This window comes from Crocodylus siamensis, chromosome 11 (assembly GCF_052110815.1).
Source record: "Crocodylus siamensis isolate JL-2025a chromosome 11, ASM5211081v1, whole genome shotgun sequence".
Classification (NCBI taxonomy): domain Eukaryota; kingdom Metazoa; phylum Chordata; order Crocodylia; family Crocodylidae; genus Crocodylus; species Crocodylus siamensis.
The window spans coordinates 21,978,480-21,999,299 of NC_143405.1; the positions used below are offsets into that span (position 1 = coordinate 21,978,480).

General features: G+C 44.1%; 1 protein-coding gene across 10 annotated transcripts in view; it reads right to left on the reverse strand.

Annotated features, from left to right (window-relative positions):
* DOCK3 (dedicator of cytokinesis 3) overlaps positions 1–20,820 on the reverse strand; it is a 632,225-nt gene that overhangs the window by 113,604 nt on the left and 497,801 nt on the right. For all 10 annotated transcript variants that reach the window (XM_090021446.1, XM_090021452.1, XM_090021451.1 and 7 more), the window contains exons 16-22: positions 16,775–16,937; positions 16,246–16,352; positions 9,316–9,487; positions 5,499–5,596; positions 3,410–3,493; positions 2,940–3,040; positions 2,162–2,243 (exon numbers count right to left, since the gene is read on the reverse strand). In XM_090021446.1, coding sequence (XP_089877572.1) covers positions 2,162–2,243; positions 2,940–3,040; positions 3,410–3,493; positions 5,499–5,596; positions 9,316–9,487; positions 16,246–16,352; positions 16,775–16,937 — 807 coding nt within the window. The remainder of the gene's footprint in view (positions 1–2,161; positions 2,244–2,939; positions 3,041–3,409; positions 3,494–5,498; positions 5,597–9,315; positions 9,488–16,245; positions 16,353–16,774; positions 16,938–20,820) is intronic.

Below are 20,820 nucleotides of genomic sequence, written 5' to 3' on the forward strand. Positions count from 1 at the left end.
AGATTCAATGATTCGGACATAGATTCAACTTTAGGTGTTTTTTTCTACATACCTCAAGATACCAAGTGGCTCATGAATGCTCAGATGCTGGGGTGGATGGAGCATCCCACAGGAGTGCCGGGGGGGGGGGGGCGGGGCTCCAGTGTGCTCGGCAGCAGACAGGAAAGTGGGCCAGAAGCACTTTTGGTCCACTTTCTGGACCCTCCCCCCCACCTTGGCCACTGGTGCCTCCTAGGCCTGGGGTAGCACCTGGGGTCCCCCTGCAGCTGACTGCTGAGCTGAGGGGGTATGGGGGGAGGAGCCCCGCTTGCTTGGCAGCAGATCTGAAAGCGGTCCGGAAGTAATTCCGGTCCACTGCTGAACAGGTGAGGGCTCCCCTCTGCACTCCTGTGGGACGCTTCATCTGCCCCAGCATCGCAGCGTTCACAAGCCACACCTGGTACCTCGAGGTACGTAGAAAAAACAATTAAAGCTGTGTCTATAGCCAAATCACGGATTCTTTGAATCAGCGTCGAAACTTCAGATTCGGTCAAATTGAATTGGGACACTGATCCGAATCAACAAATCGAATCACTGTCCCCTGATTCGGGCTGAATCTGAATCCAAATCAAATATGGCCTGTTTCGCACACCCTTAATATCCTATGTACCAGATTACTATGGGGACTTTTTGTCCATGGGTAGTTTTGCATTGCAAATTTGCTGCGAACTCCCAAGTACAGAGAATCAGAACTGGGCTTGTTATCTTCGTAAGTGGTGTCAAACTCACCCAGGGCTAGCATGGAGGCCAGTTCTGCAGTATAGATTTGCATCATCTGGCCTGCAGGACTGGAAATTTGGTGGTGGGAGTGTTAGTTGCTGTTATACCCCAAGTTGTGGCAGCTGCTGCTCATCATACTGCCACGTTTCTGGTCCTATGGGTCTGATGATATGACTTTGTGCTCTGAATCTGGCCCATGGGGCTGGAAATCTGACAGCTGGATGGGCAGTGTTAATTAACACTGCTGCTGCTCACCCCACTACCAAACTTCCAGCCTTCTGGGGAGCCCCATGGGCCAGATTTGACCAGTGGGCAATACTGTTGTCACTCCTGATCTCAACCATTCATTTTTGGTCCAGAAAGCCATGAAACTCTCTCATCAGAACAGAGGACTTGAGAGTGTGGCAACACAATCAAAGAAGAAGGACCATGAGACTTGCGCTTCAAATTTAATAATCATCTATGAAAAGATCAATAAGAGGGTTTTTTAAAATTTCTCGTTTTTTTGTCATAGAGAACTTTTCCTGGAATTGCTGCCTAAGATTGACTCCTGCAGTTTATTGATGTGGTAGCTGCAGGTACAAACACAGGGCTTTAATGACAGGAAAGCTGCACACAAACCAAATCATGGTTTCTTGCAAATCAGTTAGGCTCACTGTGCCCTTCACTGCTTATCGGTCCTTAGAGAAGTGGAAGCCCAATGAAAGGTATCAAAACCTTCTTTGTTCTGGAGGCAAGGTCTGATAATGCTTAGTGACAAAGGGAAATTCAGTGGCTACTTGGTAGTTAAGTTTCTGTAAGTTTGGGATTCTAATCTTGGTGTCCTGAGTTTTGGCTATCTGTGTAATCATAGTAGAAAGGTGGCATGTTATTTGTTCTCTGTGGAAATGAAGTAGTGTAAACAGTGTTCCCTGGTTTCATGCAAACTGATGGGTAGCTGTGTTTTTCCTCAAGATCATGTGTCATGTGGGATTGCATCTGTTATAATATCTGTCTACTCAAAGGCCCCATTACTCCCTTCTTAAATATTCCAGGGTTTCAGCCAAGGTGACACATTGTGTTGTACCACATATAGCAATACAAACCAGATCTTCCAAGTCCTGAGCTTTACCCAATATAAAAATCTGTAACATTTACTGTTGTGCAGTAAAAGACATATTCCCCCATAAAAATCCCACTTAAATGCTCAAAATAGTGTTTCAGAGAAGTTAAGTGAAGCCTAGTTTTTGTGCTGTCCCTCTGCAGAAGAATGAATTTTACCCTAAAAAGAGAGTTTGGACAAAAGGTTGAAATTTCTTCAACTTATATGAATATTTACTGGACTTTGTGCATCTTATAGCAGACTTAGCTCTGTAGTACCACAGACAAATTAAAAATATAGGTATTTATATAAAATACATACTCTCATTGCTTCCTGGATATGGTCTTGTCTCACAAGTTCAGCCGACCGGTCCATGTACCACTTCAAACAACGGATCAATTCTCTGAGTAAGAGATACAGTGACAGAAACATCAAGTCTCTATTTAGAATTGATCAAGCTAGAAACTTTCTAGTTTTGTAAAAAGAGCTGCCAGATGCTTTTTAAATAGTAAGTAAAATAATATGTTTGTTCCACTCACTTCTAATCAGCAGGTATATTTATTCTGACTGCTAACTTTATAGTAAAATATATATTTACTTAAATTTCTAATACCAGAAAACATTCTCCTTCATAACTAAATCATAACTAAATCTCTAAATAGAGAGAATCAAAGGGATTTATAATGGAGATATTTTCAAATAAAGTCAGCAATTTTCAGAAATAAAATATATTTATTTCTCTCTTCTAGTTAAGGGTCTTACTCAAATCTGTTGCAGAGAGTTATTTTTAAAAATTAAAACTGGAATAAATCAACCTATGTAAAAGCACAGAGAAATACCTTAACTGAATTTCCTCAAGTACAAGTGACTTCAGAATACCACTAACTACTTCCATAAAATCCAAACCTTGCTTGGTACTGGCAACAAATAACATTCAGCAGCTTTTCTCTGTGAAGCCAGGCTACAAAAATTTTGTGCAGAAATTTTGCTTTTGAAAACCACATGTAATCTGCTTGCGTACATTTTATGACCCCAGTGCCCACAGTACTGAGAAATCTGAGAATGTTACTCTATGAAGTGATGACAAAACAAAACCTACTTGTAAGCCAGTGCACCTGCAAAGTGCTTCTGAATGTAAGTGTCCATCACAGGTCGGAAATGGAAATATTTGCTGTCACGCAACAGATTTATGATGAACACCTATGTGAGGTGGAGAAGAGAACCCAGAGTAGATCAAACAGCACATATCTCTAAAGATTCAGTGAGCATGCTATGTGGTTGAGAAACAAAACTTATGATGGATTTTTATACAAACAGAGAATGGACAAGTTCCTCTTTACTTATCATTTGCCCCCCTACAGCCCACTGCCACAAGCAATACTTCTCTCCTAATTTTTTTCTATGGTTATTCTACTTCATCACCTAATAATGATATAAAATAGTACACAGCAGCAATGCCCAGCTGCATATGCATATATTTGAAGGAAATAAGATAGAAGTGATAATAATTTGGTAACAAAGGCATGGAATACAAGGAGAAGAAAAACATAAGTCCAACCAGTTACTTACCAAAGATTGGAAGACCAATAGTCCATACTTTTCTGTATTGTCATCCAAAACCACGAATAGTGTGTCTAGAATGTCTTGCAGGAACTGAAAAGGCATGAAGAAACAGTTTAAATATAAAATTCCTGACAACATTCTGAAGCACCATCTGTTTTTGTAGGTTGTCAAATATCTTTATATGTTTTTAAGCCATTGTACAGTAGCAGACCACTTAAAATTTGCATTTGGAGAAATTATTTATTGCCAAGATTTCCTCCTTTAACAAAGGCCAGTTATAAAAACATAGACATGTATGCAAACTAAATGTAATGCAAATAGCTTGTGAAATAATACTGTTTCCTTTTCATTGTCTCTGGGCAGATAAACAGTGCTGCCAAACAGTGGCAGAATCACTTGCCTTTTCTGGCTCTCAAATCATATGATTATGAGAGATGTCATTCCACATCTGATACGAAAGCACATACATTGGTTACAAAATAAAATAAAAATGTGTTCCAAGTCCTGTTTATTACTAAATAGTTTTGATAATAGAGATTCACATGTCTTTTGTACTAAGTATCTGTGCTGCATTCTAACTACACTATGCCAGCAACTTCTTTTGTCCAGAACACTGCAGGCTGCTGTGTCCTGATCCCTCAGTGCCTTCTGTTCCAATAAACAGGATCCAAAAGAAAGATGATTATGAATGGGCAGTACTAGAGATGAAGCTGAGAGCTGATACCAGGTCAGTTTTTTGTAATCTATTCTACCTGAATTCTCTAATGTGGAACACAAAAAAGAGAACACAATAGGATGAAGCATCTGAAATGATGCAACTGTTATTGCTGATCTGAATCTTCTATATTCTGCTCTTCATATCCCAATGCCAAATAGAAGCACATTCCAAGAGGAAGTCAGATACAAGTTCAGCTGGAATAGGCTAGGTTGTATATTTTTACGATTTCCTATATAAAATCAGACACTTGTTGTACTGTCCTGCAGATGAATTACAAAATTATACATTTTTTTTCAGAATTCAAATATGCACCTGGAGGAGTGGTTCTGTTTTTTTTCATACAAAGTTAGCCACATGAGTCAATATTCAATGCACAGCATTACTCAAATGAGGAAAAGCAAAGTGGACAGGGGATTTTCTAGATTTACTATTCCAGAGAAATCCCACTCCCACATCACTCTGTTAACTTCTAGAAAACAAGTGGAAGGGAGGGCTCTCAGTGTGCCTGAAATTATGTGAGGAGCCAACCAGTGCCTCCTTTCCTGGTATATATAAATCCTTCTCCAGGATCACAAGTGTAAATGTATTCTGAAGTATCTTGGACCTAGGACATGACAGATAATGGGGTCATTGGAAACCAGCACAGTAGAATGTCAAATCTCATGAGACACTAGGACTTAAAGTGCAAAAGTGGGAATAGCAGCTGGTGAGCCTGTTAAAGGATTAAATGCGGTTTCATTTGTTATAGATCACAAAAATGGAGTTGAAAGAAGGGTAGGTGTGAACCTAGTGAGCAGGGCTGGCCAAAGGATGATAATTCTTTTTTACAACAGCTTTCATGGTTTCTAAAATCAGTGCTATGCACATCACCCCATTCCCATGCCCATCTTTTTTCCAGCTTGTGAACATTTTTGTGAAGCAGAACGCTGTTGCAACTCTACTATTAGATCAGATGGATCAGATTTTACAATTCAGGTCTCTTTGCTTTGCTGTTAATGACAAAAGGAATCATTCTGGACTTTGGAAACTTTCCTGGTGAAAATTTTGTCAAAACAGATACATCTCAATGGAACATTTCAGTTTTTGATGAAAATACATTTCAGTAAAAAATGTTCAGACTATCTTTAATCTTACAGCCTGAGGAGATGTTATGGAAGGTACAAAAGAAGGAAGAGAGAGCCATTTCATATTGGGAACAAAGATACTAAAACTGAACCAGTTAAAAAAAAAAAACGAGAATATAATAGTTTTGCTTTGAAAACTGACAGAGAAGAGACAGAATAGGAAGGTATTTTCACAGTTTTCTTTTTCTAAGATCATTGTGCTACAGAAAAATATTTTTCCATCAATAATAGTGACCACTTGTAGACTTCATACCTTAACAATTTCCTCACCACTGACATGCCTCAGTCTTCCTAGGATATCCATTACACGGTCTGGGTAAGCTTTCCATTTCAGAAGAGCAAGCAAGTCCACTACAAAAAGGCACAAGAGAAAAACATGCATTCTGATGTACTGTTAAGGACAAGAGTAAGGGAGACCATCAGGTAGGGGCAGTACATTAATATGCACGGGATGTGAAAGTTTAGATTCCACATGACAATTTTATAAGGCAGAGATGCAACAAAGCAACAGGGCACCTGGGGCAGCACAATGCATGGGAGCAGCAGCAATTTCTGGCTGCCACAGTGCCCCCGGCATGATTGTGCAGCTGTGGTGGCAGCTGATTGATATCTGATGTGCCCCCTCTCTCGAAGTCAGTACCCGGGGCAGCTGTCCCAGTTGCTCCACCTTAGATCAGAGGTGGGCAATTATTTCGGGGAAGAGGGCCACTTACCAAGTTTTGGCAAGCAATCAAGGGCTGCATGACAGGCAGCTAGGGGCAGATAAATATTAATTTTCTAAACTTTTTAGGGGCCCCGCGGGCTGGATAGAATGGCCCACCCCTGCCTTAGATACTAGGCCTGTGCAAAGTGGCGAGTATTCGCTTAGGATTTGGCTGATTTGGGGGACAGTGATTCAATTTGGTCATTCGAATCACTGTCCTGATTTGATTTGACCAAATCTGATTCAGAGATTTGGCAGTAGCCAAATCTCAAATCAGTCAGGCCAGGCCCATCCCCTGACCCTTTCCCAGCCTAGCAATGGCTGCCTGCAGGCCCCAGCTCCTAGCACTTCGGGGAAAAAAGCCCCAGCTCAGCAGGTGCTGCCAGGTGGGGGGCAATCTCTACTGCCCCCCACTGCATGGGGAGCTCTGCACCAGCCCCCGGAACCCTCCCCCACTCTCCCAGCTCCCTCATGGGTGCCCTGCCTAGGCCAGCTCCGACTCTTTAAGAAAAAAAAACCTGAAGGAACTCTGGGACTTGCCGCTCCTGCTGGTGGGGCATGATCCCCGCTGCCCTGCACCACGTGGGGGCTCTGCAGGAGCCCCTGAAGCCCTGAGATTGCTGCAGGAGTAGTGAGTTCTGGCGCTTTTCCTGGTTTTTTTTTTTTTCCTTACAGGACCAGAGCCCCAGTAGGCAGGGCAGTCATGGGGGGGTCGAGGGAGGGTTGAGGGGGCTCATGCAGAGCCCCCCATGCAGTGTGGGGATCGCCCCACACCTGACAGCACCTGGTGAGCATGAGGCTTTTCTTTAAAGTACCGGGAGCTGAGGCAAGCAGCAGCAGCCATGGGGGGGCTGGGAGAGTGGGGGGGTGGGAGGGTTGGCAGGGGTCCCCCCATGGTCCCCTCCTCCCTCCCCTGCCCCTAGTATTTACCAGCTCGGACTGGCTGCAGCTCCCACCAGAGACTATCTGAATCATCAAAGCTCTCGAATCTTTGCTGAAGATTAGGAGACCTTTGAATTGATTCAGACCTTTAAATTGGTCCCCTGATTTGATTCGGATTCAGATATTTGGCCACTGAATCGGGCCGAATCTCCTCCAAATTGAATTACCATCCAAAGCTTTGCACAGCCCTATCAGATACACTATTGGTAGAGGGCAACAGATCAGTCATTACATAAAATACCAAAGATTACTGTTTCCAATGCACATTCTGTTTGAGACCCCACTCCTGCTTTTCAGCCACTATAATAAAGACTGAGCTTGGTTGAACTCTTACACAAAGAAGTAACTCCTATTTCACTCTACATGCATGTAGCTACATAACTGCAGTTTTGGGTGCTTGTTCAGAGTTTGTAATCTAGCATTTCTTGCACTAGCATACTAAGCATACTTGGCAGGGTAGCACTCTAGCCAGGCTGAAGTTTAAGGCAACAGAATCACCCAGATACATGTGTTAAGGTTGGACAACTGTCAAAATGTTAGTAGGACGAAGATCAAAACTAGCGGGTTTTAGATGTGGAAAGAGCAAGATTAGGACAGTTCTCCTATCTTTCAGCCCAACACTGTAGTGGTTAGGGCACATATTTATGGAGCAAAGGACATGGGTTCTATGCTCCTTGACCCAAAGATGGTTTGAACTGGCATCTTTCGCTTCCCTCAAAACTTACTCTAATAATAAGTTTATTAGCTAGGTATTACTCAGAGTAACCCCAACACCCTTTCTTAAGCTGGCCTACTGGGTAGTTGATAGAGGGAGGTAAGTAAGTTGGGGCCAGGAGGAAGAGAACAAGTCAGAGAATGCGTGGCCGGTAGGATAGCTGCTTCCCTAGTAGGGAAAGGCATCTAGGTTCTAGTCCTGGAGTTCTCTTGCTTGGTGGTTGGCTGTTGACTTATAAGGGGAAAACTCTTGGGGAATAGCCCAGTGGGACAGTAAGTTAATGGTGGCATTTAGTCATTTCATCCAATGAATATTAAATGCAAAGCCAGCTTCGAGAGAGGCTGGAGAAGGTTCTGGGCATGGGATGGTGGTCAGAGAAAATGCAGTTTCAAGTCCCATTTAGGTGAAGGGAACGATCCTTAACCATTAGTCTGAAGGTCTGGAGGATCTACCTGCTCTGTTTTACTTCTGAAAGGTATACTCACATAGAGATGCTATTTTTTCACATGGAAAAATAGAATCCCAAAGTGTGCATAAACACCAAAAATTACACAGCTATATACATGCCATTTATTTTGAGGCTACATGTTACACTTAGACCATATTAAATCTGTGGAGTGGTAAGCAGTAATTAAGTTACAACATGCTGTACGCATTCACACATTAAGAGTTAATAGCATTTCTTGCCTGTACAGCTGTCATTTGCTACTAGAGGGCTGCTGAGCAGGCATGTGGGGAGGAGACAGGACACTTGGGCTCACCCAGGGCAGGGAGCAGTGCATCTTGGGATGCTGGAGGACTTCAAATTGCACTTTTTATCTCTGTGGCTCAGAGTGAGATGAAGAACATGAGCTAGGTAGCACAGACCAGAATTAACCCTTGCCTGAAGTTTTGTAACTTAGACACACTCAGAGGTCTTTTAGCACAAGTTAACGAGCTTGTTTAATGTGCAGATGCTCACATTTTAAGTCTCCTTAGTGTGGTATAAGGGTTATGTGTATCTTCATGTGAAGTGAGATAGGATTTAGCTGAAAACCACTAAAGTACTAAAGTTTAAGAATCCTTCCAATGACTAGTCACGTGTGTGGGTTGTTAAATATAGTCAGAGTCAGCTAGAATTTATAGAAAAGTAAAGTAGGTCAACTACTACTCCCATGATGTGTTAGAGACTCAAGAGATGACTACTTGTGTTCTATGTATCATTTCTCACGACAAAATGAAAATCTAAGATGTAAATCCCTAAAACATATCCCCCACACTTATAGCAAAGAACTGAAAAGAAGAAAAAAGTAAAGGTGGTATTTAGCCCTGTAGTCTCTTGATACTGCATTATGAGCCATACACTTTTGTCTTCTTGTGCCTCAGAGGGCTTGCAAGTAACAACAAGCTTTGATCAGAGTGCTCAGTACAAAGCTCAGCAAAGCTTAATTCAGAACTGAGCAGAAGTGCTAGCTTTGTATTTCTTTATCTCTCAAGTTTAATCAGAATAACATTGCTTCATATTAGCCTTTGTGCTTGCATTTATAAGAATATATATTCTATATCTTTGTGTGCTTTGCAAATTGATAAACTAATTTCTTCAAAAAAACCTGTCATTGTTCATTCTATGCATGGAACTTAGTTAAGCAAACTAGAGCTAGTATTAAATCATAGAAAAAGACCACATTAGAAGATACTTTTGTGTGCTGTTCTGAAGGGACAGTTACTTACCATTCTGGGTAAGTTTGGTAGAGGAGAGCTGGGTAGAGATTGAAAAAGTCTCTTTGGTGCTGCGTTGGAAAATGAGGCTGGAAGGGATGTTAGGGCAGCCATTGTAGTCCTCTTTGCAGCAGGGTAATCCCAGATATAGTGCATGGTTGTTAAATGTACTGTTCTCATCACACTGCAGAAATAAAAAAGGAAACTGAATTTTACTAGTTCATTCACTTAATTTCTCACATCCATATCTTAACAGGAACTGACTAAAACAGGGCAATCCAGCTGGTGGTCTGTGGGCTACATATGGCTCACAGGGCACAGTTAGCATATAACCTGCGGGCCCCTGCAGCAACCTCTCCCATTGCTGTGTGATGATGAAGGGGCCCATGGAGGGCCACATGCTGTCAGTACAGCTAATATGGGAGGGGATGGGAGTCCACACACTGCTGGTGCTGCTGTGGGGTTGGAGAGGTTGAGTGCTGTTGGTGGGGATGAATTCCAAGGAGGCTGCCCCTGCAGTATGTGGCCATGTGTTGTGTGACCCAGGGGCTGCTTGCCAGCACTTCTGCAGACCCTGGCTGTGTCCAGGTTGGACAGCCCTGGATTGACATCACTGTATCTTTGAAGGCGAGCCTTTAAGGTAAGCTCTTTTTTTTAATTAAGAGTAACTAACCTACATATATTTAGTGTAGTAGCTAAAACTCAGAAGTTAGACCAATATGTAAGCCACTTGTTTAACTAGAGTCCAGAGCAAGGGGGAGTTCACTAGAGAGTCTGAATTCCAAGGAGGCTGCCCCATCCTTCACTGTAAGTTGGTGAGAGGAAGCAGGTTAGCAGGGAAAATATAACCCTTTAGGACCAAAGACAGCCAACAGATCAGCTTACAGGGGAGTTTGCTTGGGAAGGTCTGCTGGGAGAGAGTAGCAGGAAGAAAGAGGAGGCAGACTTAGATCCAGAGAGATGGCTGGAGGACACTACAATGCTAGAGCCACTGCCAGTGTCAGCTTTTCCTTGGCTTGCATCTGTGAAGTGTCTGTCTACACAGGACCACTCACCATTGAGGCACCCACCCAGCTTCTGGTTTGGCACTTTGATGATTGAGGCTTGCAGATTCCTTCCAGTGACAGCCAGCTGGGGGAGTGGCTGCAGTGTGAGCGATGCTTCCTGGTGGCAGGCAAGAGAGCTACAAAAGGAGGTGGTGAGGCTCCAAAGGATCCTCTGCCATGAGGACTTAATCAATTCAATCCTGGAGGAGACCTCTAAGACCGTGGAGGAAGGGCTGCCAAAGGCAGTGCTAGAGAAGAAAGAGGACATGGACTTCCAGGAAGGTGGAAGCTTGTGACTTCTGGCAGTAGGCAGAAAACTTCAGCCTACTTGCAGCAGTATGCCTGGAAAATAGATATGGAGCCCTAGCAACAGAGGAGAGGTAGCACATTCCTTTGGTGGAAGAGGCCAAGCAAGGCACCCCAAAGGTTGGGAGGATCGAGACCACTGACACCAAGAGGAAGTGATGGGTGGTGGTAGTTGGAGACTCCCTTCTATGGGAGATGGAGGTATCCATCTGTTGTTCTGACTGGTTGTTTTGGGAGGTTGCCTGCTTGCCTAGAGCCCAAATCCGAGATGTCATGGAAGGGATGCCAAGACTCATTCAGTCTTCTGACTACTACTCCATGCTGCTCATCCATGGGGGCAGCAATGATACTGCCTGGGGGGATACTGACCAGATCAAAAGTGACTGTAAGGCTCTGGGTGCAAGGGTGAAGGTGATAGGGGCTCAGGTGGTGTTCTCCTTGATTGTTCCAGTCAAGGAGAAGGGCCCAGGCAGGAGCAGATGTATCCTGCAGATCAATGCATGGCTGCACAGTTGGTGCCACCAGCAGGGCTTTGGCTTCTTTGACCAGGGGATGTTGTTTGAAAAAGGACTGCTAGGAAGAGAAGGGATTCACCTGACAAAGAGAGGAAAGAGCATCTTTGCAGACAGGCTGTGTAACCTAGTGAGGAGGGCTCTAAACTCGGTTTGCTGAGGGATGGAGACTAAAGTCATGGGGTAAGTGGGCAAGCAGGTGACCAGGAGGAAGCACAAGCAGCAGGGGGCAACAGGGGAGGCCTTCTCACTTTTCCTGAGGAAATAGAGCAATCAACTAGTTACCTCAGGTGCCTGTACACAAATGCATGGAGCCTGGGAAACAAGCAGGAAAAACTGGAAGTCCTCACACAGACACAGAACTATGATGCGATTGGAATAACAGAGACTTGGTAACAGAGACTTGGTAGGAAAGCTAGCATGACTGCAGTACTGTCATGGATGAGTATAAGCTGTTCAGGAAGGACAGGCAGAGGAGAAAGAGATGTTCTTTATATTAAAAAAGCTGTATGATTCCTCAGAGCTCCAGTATAAAACTGGAAATAGGCCTGTTGAAAAATTCTAGTTTACAGTCAGAGGGGAGAGTAGCAAGGGTTATGGGGGTCCACTTCAGACCACCAAACCAGGAGGATGACGTGGATGAGGCTTTTTTCAAACAGGTAGTATAAGTTTGCAGATCACAGGCCTGGCTCTCATGGGGAGCTTCAATCACCCTGACATCTGCTTGGAGAACAATACAGCAGTGCACAGGCAATTCAGGAAGTTTTTGGAGAGTGTTGGGGACCACTTCCTGGTGCAAGTGTTGGAGAGGCCAACTAAAGGCCATAGTCTTCTTGACCTGCTACTCACAAACAGGGAAGATTGGTGGGAAATGTACAAGTGGATCACAACTTGGGCAGAAACAACCATGGGATAACTGAGTTCAGGATCCTGAGGAAAGGAAGGAAGAACTCTGGGCTCAGTCTATACCCAGCTCTCTGGACTCTGGACTCAATCTCTACCCAGCTCTCCTCTACCAAACTTGACTTCAGAAAAGCAGGATGCAATGTGCTACATCACCGTACAGCATGCCATAGTGACATAGTAATCATGTGCATCTACACGTGATAGGCAGCAGCTATGTCGCTGTTGTGGCACCCTCCCCTGCCATAGTGCACTGCTACAGCAACGTAGCCATGAATCCTAAGCAGGCACTATATGCACGGCACAATAACTGCCCATACTGTGCCATGCTTAAATACTCCTAAAGGAAGTACTAAAGCACTGTGCTGTAGCAATGTCACCATACGGCGACATGTTGACACTCCCACAGACTCTAACTCAATTAGGGAACTGATGGGAGGATCCCTTAGGAGGTCAGTCTGAGGGGGAAAGAAATCCAGAAGAGCTGGCTGTACTTCAAAGAAGCCTTGCTGAGGGTGCAGGAGCAAACCATCCCAATGCATAGGAACACTAGCAAGTATGGCAGAAGACCAGCTTGGCTTAGCAGGAAACTCTTCAGTTAGCTAAAATACAAAAAGGAAGCTTACAAGAAGTGGTCCATTGGACAAATAATTAGGAAGGAGTATAAGAGTATTGCTCAGGCATGCAGGGATGAAATCAGGAAGGCCAAAAAGCAACTGGAGTAACAGCTAGCAAGGGACTTGAAGGGTAACAAGCAGGGTAAGTATGGGTCCCTTACTGGATGGGCGAGGCAACCTAGTGACAAATGGTGTGGAAAAGACTGAAGTACTCAATGCCTTTTTTACCTAAGTCTTTACAGGCAAGGTCAGCTCTCAGACTACTGCACCTGGCAGCACAGTTTGGGGAGAAAGTGAGCAGCCAACAGTGGCAAAAGAACAGATTAGGGACTATTTAGAATGGACTATTTAGGATGGATGTGATGCATTTGAAGGTGCTGAGGGAGTTGGCTGATATGATTGTAGAGCTTCTGGCCAGCATCTTTGAAAACTCCTGGTGATCAGGAGAGGTCCAGATTATTGGAAAAGGGCAAATATAGTGCCCATCTTTAAGAAAAGGAAGACAGAGGATCTGGGGAACTACAGACCAGTCAGTCTGACCTCAGTCCCTAGAAAAATCATGGAGCCGGTCCTCAAGTAATCCATTTCTAAGCACTTGGAGGAGAAGGTGATTAGGAACAGTCAGCATGGATTCACCAAGGGCAGTGATGCCTGACCAACCTGGTTAGGGGGCTGGGGCACATGACATAGCAGCCTTCAACTATCTAAAGGGTAGTTATAAAGAGGATGGATCTAGACTGTTCTCAGTGGTGGCAGAGGACAGAACAAGGAGCACTGGTCTCAAGTTGCAGCAAGGGAAGTTTAGGTTAGATATTAGGAAGAACTTTCTCACTAGGAGGGTAGTAAAACACTGGAACTGGTTACCCAGAGAGGTTGTGGAGTCTCCATTCTTGGAGGTTTTTAAGACCCAGCTGGACAAAGCCTTGGCTAGGATGATCTAATTAGGGATGATCCTACTTTGAGCAGGGGGGTGGACTCCATGACTTCCTGAGGTCCCTTCCAACCCTCATTTTCTTTGATTCTATGATTGCACTGATCTGACTACACAGAAAATCCATTAACAAAAAGCTGTACTTGCCATCTGCACATTTAGATTGCCTCAGTTTTAGAAAACATGGTCTCCTACCCACCTACAAAACCCTACAAAACTTCCAGGATTTAAAGGCATATGTAGTGTGTTTTAAAAGTCTCATTCATACTGAGCATGTCTACATGTGCCCCTATAGCACTGTTGTTACTGTGCCATCAGTTAGTACTACCCTTAAGAAGTACTAAATGATGGCACAGTAACAGTTGTTGCTGCGCCATGCTGGCAGTGCATGACTATTTTTAGTTGTTGTGCCTGTAGCAATGCTCTATAGCAAGGGAGTGTGTTGCTATAGCGACATAGCTGCAGCATCAAAGGTTTTGCCCACTGATGCTATGTCACCATAGCATGTTGCTATGGCGATGTACAATCTGTGTAGACATGCCCACAGTGAAGGAAAGACCTAGAAACCAAGTAAGACTAAAGAGCACTGCTGAGTTATAATGGGTTGCTCTATATTGCTAAAGTATAGTCCATGCCAGCAGGATTTCATAGCATAAATACCCACAATAATATCATAAGTCTCTGACAGACATTACATTTATCAAAGCGCAATACGTTAATTGAATGATAAATTGTAATTTATCAAGCAAAAAAAATGGAAACCAGCCGCAAGGTTCACATTTGAATGTGTGGCTTGGTAAAGTTGCACCTTGCAATCCAATATTTGGCTGAGGAGAATAGCTTTCAACTTGTTGATACAGGGAAGCCCACCAGGTCCCTGTTTATGGAGGTGTTTAAAGGCACACTGTGCAGCCAATGCTAGACTGCACAACCCAGCTTTAAACATCTTCATGTGGGAGGAGCTCACTGGCTCCCCATTCCTAGGGATGAGTCAAGCCACACTGTGAATCCCAATGCATATAGGAGTCCATTAGCTTTCTTGATGTGGAGAACATTTGAAGTCACACTGTTCAGCATTATGTTGGGCAATATGGTACATTTATAAGTTTGCCAGCACAGAGGAACCTATTGGCTCCCCCATATATGGACACATTTCTATTTACACCAGTCAGCCCAGCAGTGAGGACAAGGCTCAATACTGGGCTGCACAGCATGGTTTTAAAGGTCCAGGCATGCAAGAGGAGCTGAGGAATTTTATCCCAGATGCTCAAAATTGTGCATCCTGCCATTTTACATCTTGAATGTCTGGCACACCAGGACACATGATTTTTGCAATCCAGCATAAAATTTCTCAGTTCCCATTACACGATTAAATTAACATCTGCCAGGGTCTACAGTCTGTCAATACAGACAGCCTGGTTACGAATTTAAAGTAGAGGAGCATAACAAAAATAATTAATCATTCTTGGAGGGGAAAAATTTGATTGTCTACATTAAATCCTATAACCGAGGGTCTAGTAAAAAGGAACTAAGCATGCTATCACTTTCCTTATGTTCTTCTAAAGCAGGGGCAGGCAATTATTTTTGAGCGGAGGGCCGCTTACCCAGTTTTGGCAGGCTGTCGAGGGCCGCATGGGTAGCCCCACCCCTTGACAGGTGTCCAACCCCTTGACAGGTGCCCTGCCCCCCTGGTCACCATCTTGGGACCAATGTCCCAATGTCTCGGGACCAATGTCCCAGGGCCAGCACTGGTGGGGCCCAAAGCAGGACACAGGCTGGCAGGAGTCCGTGGAGCTGGGCTGGGCTGCACCAGCAGGGAGGGGGGAGCTGGCCTGGCTCCATAGAGCCCTGCCAGCTGGGACCCTGTGTTCCTGTCACCCTGTTCTGGGCCCCACTGGCACTGGCCCTGGGACACTGGCTCCCCGCCCACTCACTCCCAGTGCCTCCCACCCTCGCGGTACAGGCAGGGGGCAGCACACAGCCTTGACCCCCTGCTCACCAGCAGGGAAGAAGCTGGTGCTGAGCATGGGGAAGAGCGGCCCCTCACCTGCCCCATGGCCGGCACTCACAGCCCGTGTAGGGCTGTCCGGAGCAGGCCCAGGCAGCCCCAGGAAGGGGCCACTTTTCCCTGTGCTCACTACCAGCTTGTAACCCGCCCCACTGCCAGCCTGGCTGCCACGGGGGCTGCAAGCAGCTGCAGTGCACTAGGTGTGGGTGGGGAAGGGCCACTTCCCTCCCCCACTTCCTTGCCTGAGGTCCCCCCCTCACTTACCTGAGCTTCCCGTGCCAACATGGCAGCCACATGCTCCCGGGCCAGAAACCCCAGGAGGGGCTTCCAGCTGGGGGGTGGGGCCAGGCAGGCCCCACTGTTGTTGGAGCCCGCTGAGCATCTTCTGGGTTCTACTGCCCTTGGTTCCTGTCATTTTTGACAGGAACCAAGGGCAGAGAAATATTAATTTTTTTAGTGGCCCTGCACGCTGGAAAGAACAGCCCGCAGGCCGTATTTTGCCCACCCCTGTTCTAAAGGAAAATATAATGAACTTTACACATGCATATCTACACTGAAGTAGGAATGGGTAGGGGACAGTATTCTAGTGCAGTGTTTAAAGAGCTGTGAGTGACTGTACTTTATAAACATAAAGCTCATGGATATCATCTGACAAGGTGGTGCCATCATCTCTCATCAGTGGAGTGAATGCAAAGCCAAAGAGCTTCTTTTCCCCTTTGTCTTTTGCTGCAAAAGAAGACAGAAAGAGAGAAACATTTATGTATGTACTGCAAATATATATTATCTCTCTCTCTCTACGTCTTAACAAAAAAGACATAGAGCTGACTTCAGGATTCATAGTAGGTGTATTGTTGTAGGTTTCACTTTATGTTAGTAATCTTACATATAAATATAAAAATCAGACAAGGACTAATCAAGAGCAGAGCTAACCAGAGAAAACTGTAGTTGCACAAGCTGAAAAGAAAGTAAGCTTCTTAATAGTCTTCTAATCTCTACTAACACTCGATAAGAACCCCAACATGGACTTTTTTATTGTACTTTAAAAATCTTCCTTTTTTCTTCAGCAACAATATAACCTAACCTTATATTAACAGAAAAAAGTCAGCATTTTTATATTTGTTTCAGACATGGGCTTATGTTGCACTTACTGGAGCAATGCCTGAACTCAAAGCGGAGATGAGACCCACGAAACCTATCAATGGGGATGGGCAATTTGATGATCTCTCCCCACCGAGGGCTGTTATTATGGTACAGGACAAAAGAATGGTATGCACTCCTGCTTGGCTCTCCTGAACCCAGGCTGATACATTCCTAGAATAAAACATGCAAGAATATAAGTTAAGAATAAAAGACATCATGCTACTATATATGAATCATTTAATCACACAGTTGAGCTTCATGCTGAGGATACTGGAATCTAGTGATTTTTTTCCTTTGTATAATTCATACACTTCTGCACACACAAGGCAAAAATGGAAGGGTAATCCTGGATACAAAGTAATCAGAAGTTTTTTTTAAAGCACTTTTTAGACTAGACTTTGAAACAGATATGCCACTGTGTGCAAGGTGTACCACTGTCTGCATTCAAATAGGATTTGTTTGGTTTCTTTTTTAATTCAGTTGTTACTTAGTTTTAACTTTTGCATCAAGTAGGGAAAGGATATATTTAATAAAAAGTCCATAAGTAAAGCAATGGGCCACAGAAGATGAATACTCACTTTTTATTAGGTTTTCAGGAAATAATGGGTCCCCGTATTTGTGTCATAGCTCCCTACAGAGAACTCCTCCCCTAACTCTCAAATTTTTAAAAATTCTGTGAATCATTGTCCATTTCTGAGATCAAGTTACAGTGTCTTAGTATCCTTAGAAAATGTCTCTTTAGTTCTTTGATTAGTAACAAATGAAGAGCCCGGATGAATAGTTATCACCTATAGGAACAAGGGATGACTGAATTCCTGCTTCTGTAAACTAAAATGCCTAAGTGTCTCAACAGATCAATAATTCCTCAAATGTGGAGGAAAAAAGTGTGACACAATTATATTTAGAAGAATAATGGACACTTTCAAAACAGAAGGCAAGAGCTGGCAGAAATATTGAAGGAAAGGTCCTACAGTTCCCAAAATAGAAGCACTACAAAGTTTGCACTGCACTGCAAATAAATTGAAGGTATGGTTTTGCACAAATTTATATATTAGGTAGGACACTCAAAAAGTAGGCTGGAAAATATGACTCAAGCAAATGGCTTAATTGAAGTACTGCAGAGAAGGACCTGGGAGTTATGGTGGACCATAAGCTGAATATGATTCAATAGTGTGCTTTTGTTGCAAAACAAGCCAACAGTATCCTGGATTTATTAACAGGACTGTCACTTGCAAAGCAAGGGAAGTAATTCTTCCACTATGTTAAGCACTAGTGAGATAACCTGGATAACTTTGTCCAGTTTTGGGCCCCACACTTCAAAAGGATGTCGACAGTTTGGCAGGAGCCCAGCATAGGGCAATAAAAATGATTAGGGGCTTGGGAGCAAGACTTGTGAGGAAAAAAAGAACTATGGAGATAGGACTAGAAGCAATGGTCTCAAGTTGAAGCAGGGGAAATTTAGGATGGAGATAGAGGAAATTTCTGACTCTGAGAGTGATCAGGCATTGGAACAGGCTACCTAGAGCAGCTGTGGAATCCTCATGCTTGGAAACTTTCAAAAGCAGGTTAGATAAACACTTATGTGGGATGGTTTAGTTAGGGATGATCCTGCCTTGAGCAAGGGGCAGGACTAGATGACCTTGTGAGGTCCCTTCCAGCCCTACTTTTCTACAATCCTATGATCTTAAAACCAGTTAGAAAAGAAACAGCTTAAAGAATCTTCAAGCATATCTTCCCCAAGAGAAACTGATTCGTGGCAGGAAGCTCCTCCATTTAGAAACAGAAGTCAAGTACCACACAATGCAATAAGTGGAACATAGCCTCCAATAAGAAAACATTTCTCAGTAACCCACAGGGAACATTGCCATAAGAGGAAGTGCTATAGAGATTCCTCTAAAGTATCTCTAAAATCTCTTCTGAACGAGAATATTGATTTTATTGCGCCCTTATTAGTACGTACATGATGATAAGTATCAAAACACATCTCCAATAATTATACCCAAGCTTTCTACCAGTGAATTCTCTTATTTCTGAGACAAAAAGGGAAGAATCAAAACTGATAATGATAGAGAAAAATTCACTGGAGGGTCAGGTTTCAAAACAAAATCACTCTCCCCAGGTAGATTTTTATTGCAGAGTCCTAGACTTACTTCAAACTGAGTATGTGTAACAGGGCCCAGCCCTGTTACTAGGGGTGTGGAGGAGCCTGAATGGCCCCACACACTGGAAACATTCCCCATGCCCACCCCAGACTCACTAGAGACTGAGAATTCAAGCTGGGGAATTCAGTAAGCCTCCCTAGCAAGGGAGCTAACAGAGGTGTGGGGAATGAAGAAGAGTCAGCCATGTCGGATGTTGAAGGCAGTCTAGTTCAAGCAGCTGCTGGAAGCGGCTGCGAGCAAAACTTCTCTTCTGTTTTCTATTTGTCTGTTTTATTTGCAAGGAGCTTTCTTCAAAGCCCCTGAAAGATAAGAGGTGACGGGGTTGGGACGGGTGGGGAGTGAAGCCTGGGAAAGCCTAGCAGGCCAGAGACTTGGAAAAGCTAAGTGGCAGTTTATTTGTTGAGCTTTGTCTGTTTGTTCTGCATTTCTTAAAAACCTAGTGTTATGGTGCTACAGATTAACTCGGCTGCAGCCGAAGCGACGGCCCTTAGCTAAAGCCAGCAGCGAAAGTAAAAGCAGTTGGCTCAGGCTGCCAGACCAAACATGCCTAACTCTGCTTTGCTTGAAAGCAACCTATAACAGTGTATAGCAGGTATAAGCATTTTAACTGCTGGAATAGTGGGCAGGTGGGTGGAGTTGGTGGTGCTGAAAATATAATGTCTGAAATGCCTCTCTGATGACATTTTTGATGACTAACTCAGTTACATAAGAGAATGGTGCCACGCTTTTTAAAGCAAAAGTGTGTTGCAAGAAAAGATGATAGAAAGAATGCCTGTATTTCCACCACAAATATCTCTTTAGGGTTGGTCTATTGTTGCCAAGTGGGGAATGAGCATTAAAACTGTCTTCTCAGTTTCTTAATTGCTACCAAAAGGAAACATGTTACGATATGTGTGTATGCGGCTCTATGCAGGAATATGTTTTGTGCAGCTAGCTTACTTATTAGAGTGGGAAACAATTCCCTAAAGAGTCTAATTTTTGTACCTAGCAGGTAAACATTTCTGCAGCAACCCTTAGTTTGATGGTGGGGAGCCTGGAAGAGAAAAGGGAGCTTAAAAGAGAGAATTTCATTCTATTCTTTCCTGGTCACCTAAGTGTCCAGATACGGACATCTGCATGGTCATCTGAATGCCAAAAACGCCATTTATGAGCAGGCTGGAATTGTATTCCTGACCACATAGCCCTGAGCATATGAACAACTGTATATGTGTACATATTGTGCATATGCACAGGCAAAAAAATGATAGGAGAGACTTCCCATCTCTTCTGCCCCAGTTGCCCAGTGGCTAGACACTCATCTGGAAGGTCAGAACACTGAGGATCTGGGCCCTCCTCACCCACAGATGGTTTGAACCTGGTTCTTTCCGACTCCCCAGAACAGTGCTCTAACCAGTAAGAGGTCAACTGTTATCCAAAGCCTTCTCTGGTGCTCTTTTAGAAGCTACCCCCCCCCCGAAGCGATGAGAGGGAGGCATGCTGGAGATCTGTGGGGTGAGGAGGAAGAGAGGAAGCCAAAGGATGTGGGGCTTAGTGGGGTAGCTGCTGGCTTAAAGACTAAGTACAGACAGTCAAAAATTCAGTCTTTGCAAATCAGTTTAAAACGCAGAGATTAAACTGAGAAACAACTGGATGCACATTTACTTTTGATTCAGGAAAAGCAGCCACATCACATGCCTGCAGTGGCTTAGGCCAGCAGCCAGGAGGCACTAGTGCAGCACAGCTATCTGGCATGTAGCCTGCATGGGCTCTGTGTTTGCTTCTTCTTCCTGGTGCTCCTGAGGTCTCTGGGATTTGCAGCCCACTGTCGCAGCCAGCAGTAAGTTTGAGCAGGGGAAGGGGTATTTAACCCTTCTCCCTGGCCCCAGACCCCAGCTAGGGTTTGTTTGAGAGGG